The sequence below is a fragment of the Salmo salar genome, chromosome 22 (assembly GCF_965601325.2).
Source record: "Salmo salar chromosome 22, fSalSal1, whole genome shotgun sequence".
Classification (NCBI taxonomy): Eukaryota; Metazoa; Chordata; class Actinopteri; order Salmoniformes; family Salmonidae; genus Salmo; species Salmo salar.
In genome coordinates, this window is record NC_138312.1 from 12,298,609 (window position 1) to 12,316,195 (window position 17,587).

The 17,587-nt window shown below is 43.5% G+C and overlaps 1 protein-coding gene across 1 annotated transcript in view; it reads left to right on the plus strand.

The window, feature by feature from the left end:
* LOC106582753 (guanine nucleotide-binding protein G(i) subunit alpha-2) overlaps nt 1-17,587 on the plus strand; it is a 189,953-nt gene that overhangs the window by 140,674 nt on the left and 31,692 nt on the right. The window contains exons 3-4 of the mRNA XM_014166144.3: nt 3,794-3,935; nt 13,525-13,685. Of these exons, the coding sequence (XP_014021619.1) occupies nt 3,794-3,935; nt 13,525-13,685 (303 nt within the window). The remainder of the gene's footprint in view (nt 1-3,793; nt 3,936-13,524; nt 13,686-17,587) is intronic.

Here is a 17,587-nt window from a genome sequence, read left to right on the forward strand (position 1 = left end):
CTCCACAATGAATTTCAATAGAAAACTTGTAAAAATAGACAAGATCCTGCAACCATGGAGAGGTTAATACCTGTCTATTTATGGAAGAATTACCCTGATTAACTTCTTAATCATATCTCAGTTTACTCACTTACTTATGGCGCTACCGATCCTTGACTTTGGTGATGTCATTTACAAAATAGCCTCCAACACTCTACTCAGCAAATTGGATGCAGTCTATCACAGTGCCATCCGTTTTGTCACCAAAGCCCCATATACTACCCACCACTGCGACCTGTATGCTCTCGTTGGCTAGCCCTCGCTTCATATCTGTCGCCAAACCCACTGGCTCCAGGTCATCTATAAGTCGTTGCTAGGTAAAGCCCCGCCTTATCTCAGCTCACTGGTCACCATAGCAGAACCCACCCGCAGCACGCGCTCCAGCAGGTATATTTCACTGGTCACCCCCAAAGCAAATTCCTCCTTCGGCCACCTTTCCTTCCAGTTCTCTGCTGCCAATGACTGGAACGAACTGCAAAAATCACTGAAGCTGGAGACTCATATCTCCCTCACTAGCTTTAAGCACCAGCTGTCAGAGCAGCTCACAGATGACTGCACCTGTACATTGCCCATCTGTAAATAGCCCATCACCATATTGTTATTTATTTGATTTATTTTGCTCCTTTGCACCCCAGTAACGCTACTTGCACACTCACCTTCTGCACATCTATCACCCCAGTGTTTAATTTGGCATACTGTAATTCATTTCGCCACTATGGCCTATTTATTGCCTCACACCCATTATCCTACCTCATTTTCACACACTGTATATAGACTTTCTTTATTGTATTATTGACTGTATGTTTGTTTATTCCATTTGTAACTCTGTGTTGTTGTTTGTGTCGAACTGCTTTGCTTTATCTTGGCCAGGTCGCAGTTGTAAATGAGAACTTGTTCTCAACTAGCCTACCTGGATAAATAAAGGTGAAATGAAAAAAAAGCATGCCAATACCAGAGTGGGCACATTCGCTATACCTACAGTTGAAGTCGGAAGTTTACATACACCTTAGCCAAATATATTTAAACTCAGTTTTTCACAATTCCTGACATTTAATCCCAATAAAAATTCCCTGTTTTAGGTCAGTTAGAATCACCACTTTATTTTAAGAATGTGAAATGTCAGAATAATAGTAGAGAGAATGATTTATTTCAGCTTTTATTTCTTTCATCACATTCCCAGTGGGTCAGAAGTTTACTTGGTAGCATTGCCTTTAAATTGTTTAACTTGGGTCAAACATTTTGGGTAGCCTTCCACAAGCTTCCCACAATAAGTTGGGTGAATTTTGGCCCATTCCTCCTGACAGAGCTGGTGTAACTGAGTCAGGTTTGTAGGCCTCCTTGCTCGCACACACTTTTTCAGTTCTGCCCACAAATTTCCTATAGGATTGAGGTAGGTCAGGGCTTTGTGATGGCCACTCCAATACCTTGACTTTGTTGTCCTTAAGGCATTTTGCCACAACTTTGGAAGTATGCTTGGGGTCATTGTCCATTTGGAAGACCCATTTGCGACCAAGCTTTAACTTCTTGACTGATGTCTTGAGATGTTGCTTCAATATAGCCACATCATTTTCCTACCTCATGACGCCATCTATTTTTGTGAAGTTCACCAGTCCCTCCTGCAACAAAGCACCCCCACAACATGATGCTGCCACCCCCGTGCTGCACGGTTGGGATGGTGTTCTTCAGCTTGCAAGCCTCACCCTTTTTCTTCCAAACATAACAATGGTCATTATGGCCAAACAGTTCTATTTTTGTTTCATCAGACCAGAGGACATTTCTCCAAAAAGTACGATCTTTGTCCCCATGTGCAGTTGTAACTCGTAGTCTGGCTTTTTTATGGCGGTTTTGGAGCAGGGGCTTCTTCCTTGCTGAGCAGCCTTTCAGGTTATGTCGATATAGGACTCGTTTTACTGTGGATATAGATACTTTTGTACCTGTTTCCTCCAGCATCTTCACAAGGTCCTTTGCTGTTGTTCTGGGATTGATTTGCACTTTTCGCACCAATGTACGTTAATCTCCAGGAGACAGAATCCGTCTCCTTCCTGAGCGGTATGACGGCTGCGTGGTCCCATGGTTTTTATACTTGCGTACTGTTGTTTGTACAGATGAATGTGGTACCTTCAGGCATTTGGAAATTGCTCCCAAGGATGAACCAGACTTGTAGAGGTCTACACTTTTTTTTCTGAGGTCTTGGCTGATTTCTTTTGATTTTCCCATGATGTCAAGCAAAGAGGCACTGAGTTTGAAGGTAGGCCTTTAAATACATCCACAGGTACACCTCCAATTGACTCAAATTATTTCAATTAGCCTATCAGAAGCTTCTAAAGCCATGACATAATTTTCTGGAATTTCCAAGCTGTTTAATGGCACAGTAAAGTTAGTGTTTGTAAACTTCTGACCCACAGGAATTGTGATACTGTGAATTATAAGTGAAATAATCTGTCTGTAAACAATTGTTGGAAGAATTACTTGTGTCATGCACAAAGTAGATGTCCTAACCGACTTGCCAAAACTATAGTTTGTTAACAAGAAATTTGTGGAGTGGTTGAAAAACTAGTTTTAATGACTCCAACCTAAGTGTATGTAAACTTTCAACTTGAAGTGTATATGTAAAACAAATTGTGACAAAACCAATAGGCCTAGTGTTGAAAATGCGATGCAAACCCATTTAACTTGTATTTTTTATTCGGTTCATGGGAATCAAGATGGAATAAGGAGGATATCCGAAATCCTCCAACCAGCATTTTTGTCTATTATTGCGGTGTTGAACATGATAATGAAGTGCCTACGTCAGTATGCTTTGTTAATTGGTTACATTGGTGGTGAATTGCCAGGGAAACCTGTTGGTGGAAAATGTGTTGCATATATTCTATATAATTATAAATATGGCATCAAAATGTAGAATATCAGATATCCCACTAGCTGATCATTGGTCGTAGTGTAATGAAACAGGCAGGAAGAGTGAGTTTGTCTGTGGTGGTCGGCGAACCATCAAACTTCTGGCCCGTAGCCCTGCGTGGGATCGACTGTGCCACAAAAGCATACTGAAGTGACAACATTTATAAACACAGTGTTGCTAAATGTATTATTATTTGTCCTCGTAAACATTATTTTGAGTTAATTCTATGAAGGGGGAGGGTGTTTAATACATTTTACAGTACAAGGGGAGGGTCATGGGAAAGTATTGTTAGTGTTGGGGGGGTGCATTATAAAAAAAAAATGTATGACACCTTGAGTTGGACCGGCTACAAAAGCATCAGTGCTCACCCTTAACATGTGCTGACGACACAACAGAACAGATGAACCCGGAATGACATTTACTCTCAAGGCCAAAAATATATATTTTTAAGCCACGCCACCTACTAAGCCACGCCTCCAGTCTTCTGATCTGACCCGGTGGATCATAGCGCCTTAAACCATGCAGAATCAACAACCCAACCTGGCTTTTTTTTAAAGAAAACAACCCAACTAAGTGATCCAACAGGTTGCGTCAAAATAACCCACCGTGTGTTCTGTCCAATATTTACCCAAATTGGGTTGTTTTAACCCAGCACACTACCTTATAATGGCTTGCCTACTTACAAATCGCGGGATATTCAAACATGAACGTTCCTGTTAGCATCTAAAGAGTTTTCAATACGCCACACTGTCAGTATCACTGATGTCATTGTCATCGTAACACATTATCCCCAACACTGTTCCTGACTTGAGTGACATCAGAAGAATGCTCAGGTTTGTTTTCCTTCCCGATCAGGATCATCCATGAGGATGGCTACTCAGAAGATGAGTGTAAGCAGTACATAGCTGTGGTCTACAGCAACACCATCCAGTCCATCATGGCTATCATCAAGGCCATGGGCAATCTCAAGATTGACTACACAGAAGCCGCCAGAGAGGTAAGACACACACACACACACACACACACACACACACACACACACACACACACACACACACCACACACACACACACACACACACACACACACACACACACACACACACACACACACACACACACACATTCACACACACATTTGGGCATGTTTTTTGGGCTCCTCTGTTTCTGCAGTCAGATAATTAGAGAAGACGTCCAGCTTTGCCTCTACACATCCACTAGAGCTCTTAAGTTACCATGTCCTGGGCCTTAAAGACAAGTTTAGTCACTATCATCCATAATCCCATGCTCGATCCAAGGAGCCATTTCATGTACTAACATAGTTTGAAAAGAGCAGCCAATAGGAAATTGTGTGTACTATCATCCATAATCCCATGCTCGATCCAAGGAGCCATTTCATGTACTAACACAGTTTGAAAAGAACAGTCAATAGGAAATTGTGTGTACCATCATGCAACCATTGACATACCCCACCCTTCAGTCTGGCCCCCCATTAATGAGCACATGAATGCCTTACAACTTTCCATGAGAACATTTTACCAGGTGACTGAGTTGATTCCACAGGAGCTGGATCCTGTATAGATCCCAGATATATAAAGATATAGATAGATAAATAAGTGCGTTATTTGAAAAAAAGAAATACTTTTTTTTTAACCAAATGCAGCTAGTTTGCAGTCTTTCCAGCTTCAGTTTGAAGTTATTATTTTAGCTGTGTTGTTGGGTAGTTCCTCTGAACAACATTGTCCTGACGAGAGAGCACATTAGCTCATTGTTATGGATGTATCCAAATAAATGTCACAAGAAAACATCTTAAACAAACGCAAACGCAGCTTCTTTACTGTTATTCTGGCTGCACTGTTTGACGTGCCTGAAAGGTTAGCCATAGTTGGCTAGCTACAGTAGCAAGCAAGGAATAAGCAGGTTGCCAGCCAGTATGGCAATTGAACATTTAGAACGAACGTCCATAGATAAGAACAAAAAAAAGTTAGCAACTGTTTGTGTCGGGACTACGGGACTATATCATGTGGAAGGATGAAATAGTATGAATAAATTCATAAAATAAAGTTTTTATGCAAATATGTCAATCATTATTTGAAAATGTTGCTAACCTGTTGTATAAAAGTGATCATTCCGTCAAAGCCGGTGTTTGGAGGATATATTGGCACGCTTTGCCGGCCCTCGACTTTACTTAAGTAAAGTTACTCTTTTCAATTGTGATATCATCATATTCAAATGTACAGTACCAGTCAAAAGTTTGAACACACCTACTCATTCAAGGGTTTTTCTCCATTTTTACTACATTGTTGAATAATAATACAAAACTATGGAATAACACATATGGAATCACCGAGAAAGTGTTAAACAAATCAACATTTATTTTATACTTGAGATTCTTCAAAGTAGCCAACCTTTGCCTGGATGACAGCTAAGCAAAGAGAAACGACAGTCCATCGTTACTTTAAGACATGAAGGTCAGTCAATCTGGAAGCTTTCAAGAACTTCTTCAAGTGCAGTCGCAAAAAGCATCAAGCTCTATGATGAAACTGTCTCTCATGAGGTCCACCAAAGGAAAGTCAGACCCAGAGTTACCTCTGCTGCAGAGGATAACTTCATTAGAGTTAACTGCACCTCAGATTGCTGCCCAAATAAATGCTTCACAGAGTTCAAGTAACAGACACATCTCAACATCAACTGTTCAGAGGAGACTACGTGAATCAGGCCTTCATGGTCAAATTGCTGCAAAGAAACCACTACTAAAAGACACCAATAATAAGAAGAGACTTGCTTGGGCCAAGAAACATGAGCAATGGATGTTAGACCTGTGGAAATATGTCCTTTGGTCTGATGAGTCCAAATGTGAGATTTTTGGTTCCAACCGCCGTGTCTTTGTGAGACACAGAGTAGGTGAATGGATGATCTCAGCATGTGTGGTTTCCACCGTGAAGCATGGAGGAGGACGTGTGATGTGTGGGGGTGCTTTTCTGGTGACAATGTCTGTGATTTATTTAGAATTCAAGGCACACTCAACCAACATGGCTACCACAGCATTCTGCAGCGATGCGCATCTCATCTGGTTGGTGCATAGTGGGACTATCATTTGTTTTTCAACAGGACAATGACCCAACACACCTCCAGGCTTTGTAAGGGCTATTTGACCAAGAAGGAGAGTGATGGATTGTGGAGGCCAGATCAGATGACCTGGCCTCCACAATCACCCGACCTCAACCTAATTGAGATGGTTTAGGATGAGTTGGACCGCAGTGTGAAGGAAAAGCATCCAACAAGTGCTCAGCATATATGGGAACTCCTTGTTGGAAACACTTTTTTGGTCACTACATGATTCCATATGTGTTATTTCATAGTTTTGATGTCTTCACTATTATTCTACAACGTAGAAAATAGTAAAAATAAAGAAAATTGAACGAGTAAGTGTGCCCAAACTTTTGACTGGTAGTGTAAGTATATTGAATTGAATCGCCATAGCAAAGAAATAGACTGGGTTTCAAATCAACGCTGCTGCTCTTATCAACCAAATATTCTAAATTCCAACGTTCTACGAACATTGCTTTGGTTGATTTAGCATTTTTATTAGTTAGAATTGCCTTGACAATGGACAACTATTAATGGATGTCTTGTGCATCGTGCAAACACACACACACACACACACACACACACACACACACACACACACACACACACACACACACACACACACACACACACACACACACACACACACACACACACACACACACACAGTGCTCAGGGAGATGGAGAGAGAGAGTGAAGAGGTTTAGAGAGCGATTGAGAGAGAGGAGTTTGAGGCTGTGAGTGGGTTTTCCTGCCTCCATGAGGGCCATGCAGGCTTGATAATGAAGAAACATGAAGTGTGCTGAAAAAGGAAAAGGTGGCACTCGGACTGAGCTGTTTATTGGAAGGGGTTTATTTAAAACTGCTGGGAGGACACATTTCACGAGCAGATTTCCATAGCAGTGTATAGGCACTGTGCACCTCAAAAAACAATGCTGCTGCTGGGTTGTTCCACCAATTAGTTGCCTTTTGAATCGTGTAAAAAAAAAAGAATTTAAATAACATTTTTCGCATCTCAAGAGGTTAAATAAATAAAAATACTATAATGCCTATTAAGTGCCAAATAAAGTAACATGGTTGACTGTAACAGGGTTGACGACTTCATCTTAAATCATCTATAAATCCCCTTGTAACAGGGAAGATTGTTTTGTGCAAAAATTGTTTATTTGTTAAAACATTTCTAGCCTTTCTATCAATGCGTAACAGTGTTATGCTCGACCCGCTCAGTTTTCCATCACAAAACAGCAGAAAATTGCCTATAAGAGTAGAACCAGTTCACCTGCTTTTACATTAGGATTTGAGTATTAGATGTTCATCTTTCTTTGAAAAAAATATTTAAAAAGGAACAGTTTCACCATATTAAAACTAGAGTTCAGTTCACGTAACAGGGTTGACCTTAAAATTAGGGACATGTTGTTCTTTTTACTTTAATAAAATGAATCACTAATCACATGAAATAAATAATAATCTTTAGAAATGACTTTGTCAAAGCAACAAAATAACTAGGGCTTTACAATGATGGTGAAAATGTTGGGATTAAGTGGGTTAAAATCTTCCCAGAAGTCACAGAGGTTGCACAGAGGGACGAGGTCAAAATGCTGAATTTTGTCTTTATTTATATACACTACATGGCCAAAAGTATGTGGCCACCAATTCATGTTAGTGGATTTGGCTATTTCAGCCACACCCGTTGCTGACAAGTGTATACAATTGAGCACACAACCATGCAATCTCCATAGACAGACATTGAAAGTAGAATGGCCCGTACTGAAGAGCTCAGTGACTTCCAACAAGCCACTATCATAGGATGCCACCTTTCCAACAAGTAAGTTTGTCAAATTTCTGCCCTGCTAGAGCTGCCCCGGGCAACTGTAAGTGCTGTTATTGTGAAGTGGAAACGTCTAGAAGTAACACTCATTACCGAGTTCGAAACGGCTTCTGGACGCAACGTCAGCACAAAAACTGTTCATCTGGAGCTTCATGAAATGGGTTTCCATGGCCGAGCAGCCACACACAAGCCTAAGATCACCATGCGCAATGCCAAGCATCGGCTGGCATAAAGCTCGCTGCCATTGGACTCTGGAGTGATGAGTCACTCTTCACCATCTGGCAGTCCGACGAACTAATCTGGGTTTGGCAGATGCCAGGAGAATGCTACCTTATGCAATTCAAAGTGCCAACTGTAAAGTTTGGTGGAGGAGGAATAATGGTCTGGGGCTATTTTTTATGGTTTGGGCTCAGCCCCTTAGTTCCAGTGAAGGGAAATCTTAACACTACAGCATACAATGACATTCTAGATGATTTTGTGCTTCCAACTAAAGTGGCAACAGTTTGGGGAAGGCCTTTTTCTGTTTCAGCATAACAATGCCCCCGTGCACAAAGTGAGGTCCATACAGAAATGTTTTGTCGAGATCGGTGTGTAAGAACTTGACTCGCCTGCACAGAGCTCTGACCTCAACCCCATCAAACACTTTTTGGATGAATTGGAATGCCGACTTCGAGCCAGGTGTAATTTCCCAACATCAGTGCCCGACCTCACTAATGCTTTTGTGGATGAATGGAAGCAAGTCCCCGCAGCAATGTTCCAACATCTAGTGGAAAGCCTTCCCAGAAGAGTGGAGGCTGTTATAGCAGCAAATGGGGACCAACTCCATATTAATGCCCATGATTTTGAAATGAGATGTTCGACAAGCAGGTGTCCACATACTTTTGACCATGTAGTGTATATGGAGTTTTCCATGTGGTCTATATTAAAGGGCAATTCATTTACTACAACAGGCTTTTCAAATTAAATATTTATGCACAATGTCTACTTAAAATTTCAAAGGGATGCAAAAGGCACTCATTTCGTGGAACGACCCTGCTGCTGCATCATGCAGCCCAGACAATGCTGGATAGAAGTAGTTTGCTTCAGTTTGATCTTTTTTTACTTCATCGATATATCTAGAAACTTGGGGAGTTTGCTGTTCATCAACATCAAACGATGACTACCTCAAGCTGATAAGGAAGGCTTAATTCCCAACCCATCTTCAAGTCTTTCTTCTTATTTACAGACCCATACACACACACACACACACACACCACACACACACACACACACACACACACACCCACACACACACACACACACACACACACACACACACACACACACACACACACACACACACACACACACACACACACAGCTTCGCTGGTCTCACCTGTCACACCCAATGAGTCAGCAGTAAGAGCAAATCCAGTCCAGTGCTACCATGCAGAGGGCTCAGCCTGTGAACAAACTGTCAGTGTGTTTCTCAAAGAGAGCAAGCTCCAGTGTTTGACCGTATATATTAGAGGGCTTCAGTCTTGAGTTTGTAGCTGTAGGATGCGTGGATGTGCTTTATAACTGTACTCTAGTCTTCACATGGCCTGAGGGGAGGGTCTAACAGGGATGAGTAGAGAGGCTGCCTTGGTTTTTAAGGGAGGATGGATGGGTATGCTCCTCTGTGTTTTCAGACCATCCTTCATACAGTGTGTTGATGGACCTAATGATACTTATGCAGGCAATTAGTGCACCGGCTGCCACAAACATGCTCTCATATAGTACATTCAGACAACAGACAACATGTACTCATAGACAGTGATGCACAAGAACACACAGAGAACAGTGCATAGACACACACACACTTGTGCGCACACACACACACACACACACACACACACACACACACACACACACACACACACACACACACACACACACACACACACACACACACACACACACACACACACACACACACACACACACACATACTTGTGCCCAGAATTGGCTCAGTGAGTCATCCTAAGCCCAGTGCCCAGGGAGGATGCAGAAGAGAGGAAATCTTGCCTCCATATGCTGTGTTATTTCATTTAATTTGCTTTGCCATTTCATATCAGAGAAAGATGCCCAAAACACAGGCAAAAAATCCTCTGTGAACTGCACTCCAAGGCTATTAAACTGTCGTTTTGTGTTTTTATATTCATTATTATTTCTATTAGTTTTAAGATTTTATTTGAAATTCAGTTTAGTTTCAGTTTGTTTTCAGATCGACTTTAATAGTTTTATGAAAACATTTCTAATGAGTTTTTATATGATTTATTTTCAGTTTTAGTGTTAGGGACATAAAGTAGCCTATGCGTGGGAGGGTAGTAGCCATGAATGTGTTGTATAGTTTTGGTGTTTTTGGGGATGTCACTTCTTGCCACATTCGGGTGTCACAGATGCACCTCTCCCGACTTCACTCCTCGACTTTAGTCTACTGTCGGCTGCTTTAGCCTTACCACTCAAACGCTCCCAATATCTGTGGTGCTGCTCGTGGCAACGTCATCTTGCTGAGTCTACCTTTAAATTATAAAGTCAATCTCAATGTGACGTGCTAGATTCAGAAGCTTGAAAACCCTATTAGGAAAAAAAAGCTTGAAAAGCCCATTCGATTTGGCCCCCCCCCCCAAAAGAAAAAAATCACTGGACATATAGTAATTCATGATAGTTTTATTTTATTTTATTCCATGGCATGTTGAATACTTGTTTTTGTTTGGATTGAAGGGCATTCTATAGCGTCAATTATTTAAGCAATAAGGCACAAGAGGTAGTGCTGCATCATGAATACAGTCTGAGGTAAATGCCGTTGTTCGGCCTCATGCAATTTACCTGTGACTGTATTCATGATACTTTTATTTATAAAAATGTTATTTAACCTTTATTTAACTAGGCAAGTCAGTTAAGAACAAATTCTTATTTACAATGACGGCCTACCCTGGCCAAACCCTTACGATGCTGGGACAATTGTGCACCACCCTATGGGACTGCCAATCACGGCCAGTTGTGATACAGCCTGGAATCGAACCTGGGTCTGTAGTGACTCCTCTAGCACTGAGATGCAGTGCCTTATACCTCTGCGCCACTCGGGAGCCCCAGCACTGCCTCAATGCCTTATTGCTTTTATAAAACTGCTACCAACATATTAAAATAACAATGATTTATGATACATATTTTCATTAAAGTGTTATTTTCATAAGCAAATTAATACAATTTCATTCTTCCACCAAAATATATAGTCCGGACACAAATCTGGTTGTTACTTATTTTAGTCATGTTGCCACAGACCCAGTCGTTAATTATTTTTGCATAGTTGCTATGCAAAAGGAGTGGTCAACCGTTCCCAACAAAATGGTTGCTATGCAGGCTCGGTAACGTTCTTCACATTTGCTAGCTAGCTAAAACACTTCGGTTAATTCAGTCACCTCAAACATTGAACCTGGAATGGCAGTACGCTATAGCTGCATTGTTACTTATAGGCAGTTACTTGGATATGTCCATGATAATGACGGTGATGTGTGATTTCGCCTAGCTCAGAAAAAGTTGTCTCGTCTCGTCTGGGCACTGTTCACTCTCTATGTATAGACCCCTTTCCAGTACAAGACACACTGACGTAATGCACAGATGCGTGCAACTCTTTTGCAGCAGTAGAAAGCCATCTGTGCCCATTCAACATTGCCTAGATTTATAGTTTTATTACAAAATAACTTTTTGGGGTTCTCATATGCGTACAATGACGTTTTGATTCATGCCTGAATATTCGCTAAGATTATATTTGGATGTGATCTTTGCAAAATAACTATTTTGGATGCAGCAGTTGTTAGCTATAATGCTAACGCTCATTGATATAGGCTGTAACAAAAGCTAGCCAAAGAGCCATTTTACTGGTTGAAGTGTTTTTTAAGAATAATGCAGTTGATTTGTGATGATAACAAAAACATTCAATTGTAATCCAAAAGTAGTGTGAAATGCACTCATAAGAAACATGTAAATAGAGGCTTTATTTTTGCTGGTGTTCCATATTTGAACCCCCTTGTTCTGCCACCAATTTGCACGCATCACCCTCCTGTGACAATGTTTGTAAACACAGAAAGGCGTCTATGGATCCAAACAACCAGTTTTATGATTCCCTATAATGCACAGTATAATTCAATGACTATGTAGTTCATTCTTACATGTTCTATGTTTGAGCTGCTTTTGAAAGCCAAAGTCGAATTGAAAACATTATTGGCATTGTTCAATTTGGTTTTCATAATAGCAAGCAAGGACTGATTAGTTAGGTTGATTGATTAGTTAAGCTAGCAAGTCTTACTGTTTGGTTACCAAGGCAACCTCTGTAGCTAGCTAGTAAACTTGCTTGCTACATCAGTGGATGTTGAACACATTTCTACATTTATGGCGGAAATGTGTTCAATTATAGCCTTGGTATAAAAGGGATAATCAACTCGGGACTCTGGAAAATAATGCAACTCCGTGTAAAGCTAGTTCCACGCCGCTGAGTTTCAGTATAGTTTTAATTTTTCAAACAAGTCTGTTCATTATTTTATTTCAGTTAACTAATCATGAAAAAACTATTCCGTTTTCATTTTAGTTTCAGTTTTAGTTTACTGTAATAACATTGCTTCACTCCCAGTCTTAAATTGAACTGTATATTTATAGCAATTTTGGTCCACTTCACCAAATTGATTGATTATCCACTTTGAGTTTTGCTAATTTGCTAGTATGGAAACACAGATGACACAGCAGATCTGCATACTGTATGTGTATGTGGGTGGAGAGGTGTACAGTGTGTGGAGGTGTTCATCAGTCTGTTCTGCTGAGTCTATGGTTATGGAGGTGGCTGGCTCTCTGAGCCTAGACAGGCATTCATCTCACTATAGAGAGATGAATACCTGACTAGGTAGGGATTCCACAGTAGCTGGGCGGGTACAGAGCTTACTGACTTGCTAGCCCTCTCGCTCATTAGCTGGACATTAGGAGAGATATGTGTGGCCATAACTCTGAACTATTTAATGTCGTGACTTTGACCCCTTGTCTTCATATTGGCGACAGACTTCTGTTGTCATCATCACCATCATCCCATTAATTCCTGTCTATTTACAGTACAGAAGGTAGTGGGAGAAACACCCAGAGGAAATATATCTATCTCCTGCCTGCCACTAGCTGCCACTGGGACACTTTATTACAACAGTGCATTATTTATCAGCCGGACACCTTGTCCACAGACACTAATATATCTCCCATATTAGCCATCACACAGTGGAGATTGCCTGGCCTCTGGTTATGACAGGTCCCCAGTGATGACATAACAATATATAAAGCTACGTATTTAAACTGTGGCACAATTGACCTTGGGCCATTGACCACCTGTCAAAACACACCAATATTTATTAGCTTAATCTGAGTCACTCAATCATTGTGTCTTGTGGCTAGAGAGACCCTTTAACTATTTATGATAAGATCTTGCCTCATCACAGCAGATGTGTTTGCTTGTTGATAATGTGGGTTCTCCCTCCTGAGATTTAAACATAAGCCCTCACTCTCTGTGATGTCTGTGGCAATGACTGTTCTGTAGTCCTGTGGTACGTCTGACCTGCAACCTCCTAGCCCTGGCCATAATGGCCCTCTCCTGTCCTCTCCCACCCCTGCAGGATGACGCCCGCCAGCTCTTTGCCCTGTCGGCTGCTGCTGAGGAGCAGGGCATCCTGCCCGATGACCTGTCCAAAGTGATCCGCCGCCTGTGGTCCGACAGCGGGGTGCAGAGCTGCTTCACACGCTCCAGAGAATACCAGCTCAATGACTCAGCCGCATAGTGAGTAGGCATAGTGTGTGTGTGTGTGTGTGTTTGGCTGTTTGTGTGTTTTTTGTTGTGTTAGTTTGTTTGTTTATTTGTTTGTTTGCTGCAGCAAAGAGCGGTATGGGAGGGCCATCTTATTTGGTCTATGGTTAGTAATACAGTAAAAGACGCTCGATCACTTTAGACTACAATCCCTTCATGAGGATATAAAACTCTCTGTGGTTCCCTATCAGTCGGTCAACTCGTTACAACACAGCAATGGGGAGTTTGCGCGCTAGCGTTCTCTACTGAAGAACATTAGACTCACTTCTGACAAGGCCGAAGCACTCATTCCTTCAATGTTCTTCACCTTGAGCTTAGCGGGAAAATTTCACGCATTAAAAAAAAAAAAATGAACACAGAATCTATCAGGCTTTGCTCCAACTTAACTATCCCGCTTAAGGAGTGCGTGCTCATCCTTCTGGACGTTGTGTGTTAAAGCTCGATAACCGGTTTTGTGAGTTAAAATTTGGTCGGATCAAGTGACTTGTCGGGCTGAGGCATGCAAAAGTTGCCCTGGCTCAACCTGGTTGCTGTGCACTCTGCCGCTGGCTAAGGGAGGCGACTTGAAGGGAGAGGTCGGCCAGGTCGGTGGGCGCTCCCTGCCGCCTGTGCCCTGCCTCAGTCAAGCGCCGTTTACCTCTCTTCCCAGATTTGGTCGATGATCGTCTCTTATGTAGACGGGATCAGGCTAGTTAAACAGCGCTGTATAGCTAACTCATCAAGGCGAGTTAGCTAGCATACTGCCACTGGTGATTTCATGGGTTTGTGTAGCTCTCTCATTTAGCATATGAAGCATTCAGTCAATTGGTTATTCTAAATTGACTGTACTGCGGCTAGTGCTAGCCTGCGGGGATAATGCCAGGTAGCAAGACTGATAAGCTGCATGTTGGATGTCAGCTAACATACAGTACTGTGACAACAGTGCCTCTGTCTGTGCCTATAAAAGGGCCAGGCTATGGTGGGCTATACAGTATTACGGAAGCACAACGTGCTCCCCAGGTGCTCGCTAACCACAAGGGGGTACCCCTTTCCATAGGTGTCTTATTACTGGGATTCATTGCTGGGTCCTCCCTCTAGCTCACTGGTCCCTGTGAGGTATTTAGTGATATAGGTTATGGACTCGGTAGGTGATTGGCAATCATGCTTTTATCCCACACAGTCTCTGTGGTTCATATGAACTCCAAGATGAGATGTCTGTCTCCTGCTCAACGCGTTTTGTTCCTGGGAATTAGATTTAATTACGTATGGCCCTGTCTGTTATTCAGAGCTGTCTGTCCCTTTTCGAGCTGGGTTACAAGGTGCGGTGTCACCGGCACCTATCACTTGTGGGCATGATCACCTCCATGATAACGTTTTTTTCCTGGGTTTATTCTTAATGTGTGCAACAACCGCACACATAGCGCAGTGAAAGGGGAGGTGGCACCGGCTGGGGTCTCCCCTTGCCCCCCTCCCCAGATGTTTGCTGTGACAACTACCCCCAAGTGGCACTGCAAATTGGGGTATGTCACTGCTAGCCCCAATTCTGACTTGTGCTCTGATATCTGCTTCACTTCACTCTCGTAAAAGCCTGGGTTTTCTGCTTATTACCTAAAATTGATTAATTGAAAGTGTAGGTTCACAGCTCTAGTCCAGATGTGTTGGTCATTACTGAGACATGGTTAAGAAAGAGTGTTTTGAACACTGATGTAACCTTTCTGGTTATAACCTTTTTCGGCAAGACAGATCTTCCAAAGGTGGTGGAGTGATAATCGTTACCAAGGAACACCTTCAGTTGTCTCCACCAAGTCTGTCCCCAAACAATTCAATTTGCTGGTTTTACACATTAAACTTTCAAATAACTCTTTTTTGACTGTTGCTGGGTGCTATCGGCCACCATCAGCACTGGCCGGTACCCTAAATGCCCGAAGCTCTCTCCTGGCCCCTTACACTAAGTCTGAATTTGTCCTGCTAGGTGACCTAAACTGGAACATGCTTAAACCACCTGACCAAGTCCGAAAGCAATGGGACTCCCTAAATCTTTCTGCTACCATGTTGTGCTAAAGCCATGTTGTGACGCTACCATGTTGTCATGTTGTGTTGCTACCATGCTATGTTTTCATATGTTGCTGCCATGCTATGTTGTTGTTTTAGGTCTCTCTATATGTAGTGTTGTGGTGTCTCTCTTATCGTGATGTGTGTTTTGTCCTATATTTTTATTAAAAAATATATTTTTAATCCCAGCCACCGTCCCCCTTTTTTCTTTTGGTAGGCCGTCATTTTAAATAAGAATTTGTTAACTGACTCGACTAGTTAAAAAAAGGTTAAATAAAGGCCACAAACCCAGAGTGGACAGGGCAAACATCAGCTCTTATATTAAAACTGTCACGTCCTGACCAGCAGAGGGCGTAATGGTGTTAGTTTTGGTCAGGATGTGGCAGGGTTTTTGTGTGTGTGAATGGTTGTGTTGGTGATTGGACTCCCAATTGAAGGCAGGTGTGTTGAGTTGCCTTTGATTGGGAGTCCTATATAGTAGTGTGTGTTTTTCTTTGGGGTTGTGGGTAGTTGTTTTTGCACTGCGTGTTGTGTGCCTGCAAAACTGTTCCTGTCATCGTGAGTAGAGTTTATTGTTTTTCCCTGTGGATGCTTTACTTGTGTTTATTAAAAAACGATGAGTATCCACATTCCCGCTGCGCCTTGGTCCATTTTTGAAGACAGGTGTTACAGAACTACCCACCACAAAAGGACCAAGCAGCGGAAGAGGAAGGAGCATCGGGTGGATGAATGGACATGGGAGGACATCCTGGATGGCAAGGGATCCTACACCTGGGAAGAGATCCTGGCCAGAAGGGATCGCCTCCCATGGGAACAGGTGGAGGCACTGAGAAGAGCGGAGGCAGCAGGAGAAGGGAGCGAACGTTATGCTGGAACACGGCTGGCGAGGAAGCCGGAGAGGCACCCCCAATAAAAAAAATTGGGGGGGGGCACACGGGTAGTTTGGCCAGGCCAAGGAAGAGCCGTAAGCCAGCTACCTGTGATTACAGGGAGGTGCGTATGAGGTGGAGGGCGCCATGTTACGCTGAGGTACGCACCATCTCGTCTATACCTACGCACAGGCCAGTCCGCCCTGTACCAGCGCCCCGCATGTGCCAGGGTGAGGTGAGCATCGAGCCGGAAGGGGTGATGCCAACCTTGCGCTCAAGACCGCCAGTGCGCCTCGACGGTCCGGTGTTTCCCGCTATACGCACTAGCATGGAGGTGCGTGTCTCCAGGCTGGCACGTCCTGTACCAGCCCCATGCATCAGGCGTCTAGTGCGTCAGCCCAGCCTCGCCAGTCAAGAGTCGCCAGGGCTGCCCGCCAGTCAAGAGTCGCCAGAGCTGCCCGCCAGTCATGAGCCACCAGAGCCGCCCGACTGCCCGGAGCCGCCCGACTGCCCGGAGCCGCCCGACTGCCCGGAGCCGCCAGAGCAGCCCGACTGCCCGGAGCCGCCAGAGGTGCCCGTCTGCCCGGATCTGCCCGAGTGCCCCGCCTGTCCTCCGGCCCAGCCCGAGTGGCCCGCCTGTCCTCCGGCCCAGCCCGAGTGGCCCGCCTGTCCTCCGGCCCAGCCCGAGTGGCCCGCCTGTCCTCCGGCCCAGCCCGAGTGGCCCGTCTGCCCGGCGCAGCTATCGGCGCCACCGAAGTGGGCGACGCCAAAAGTGGAGCGAGGTCCACGTCCTGCACCTGAGCCACCTCCAGGAGAAGTGGGTTGGGGAGGGAGGGTGTAGCACAGTGCTGTCGTTGACGGCAGCCACCCTCCCTTCCCTCCCTTATTGTTTAGGGGGATATTTTTTGTTTGGGGGTTTGTTTTTTCTTTTAGGTGCATTCCGGGGTCTGCACCTTGAGGGGGGGGGGGGGGGGG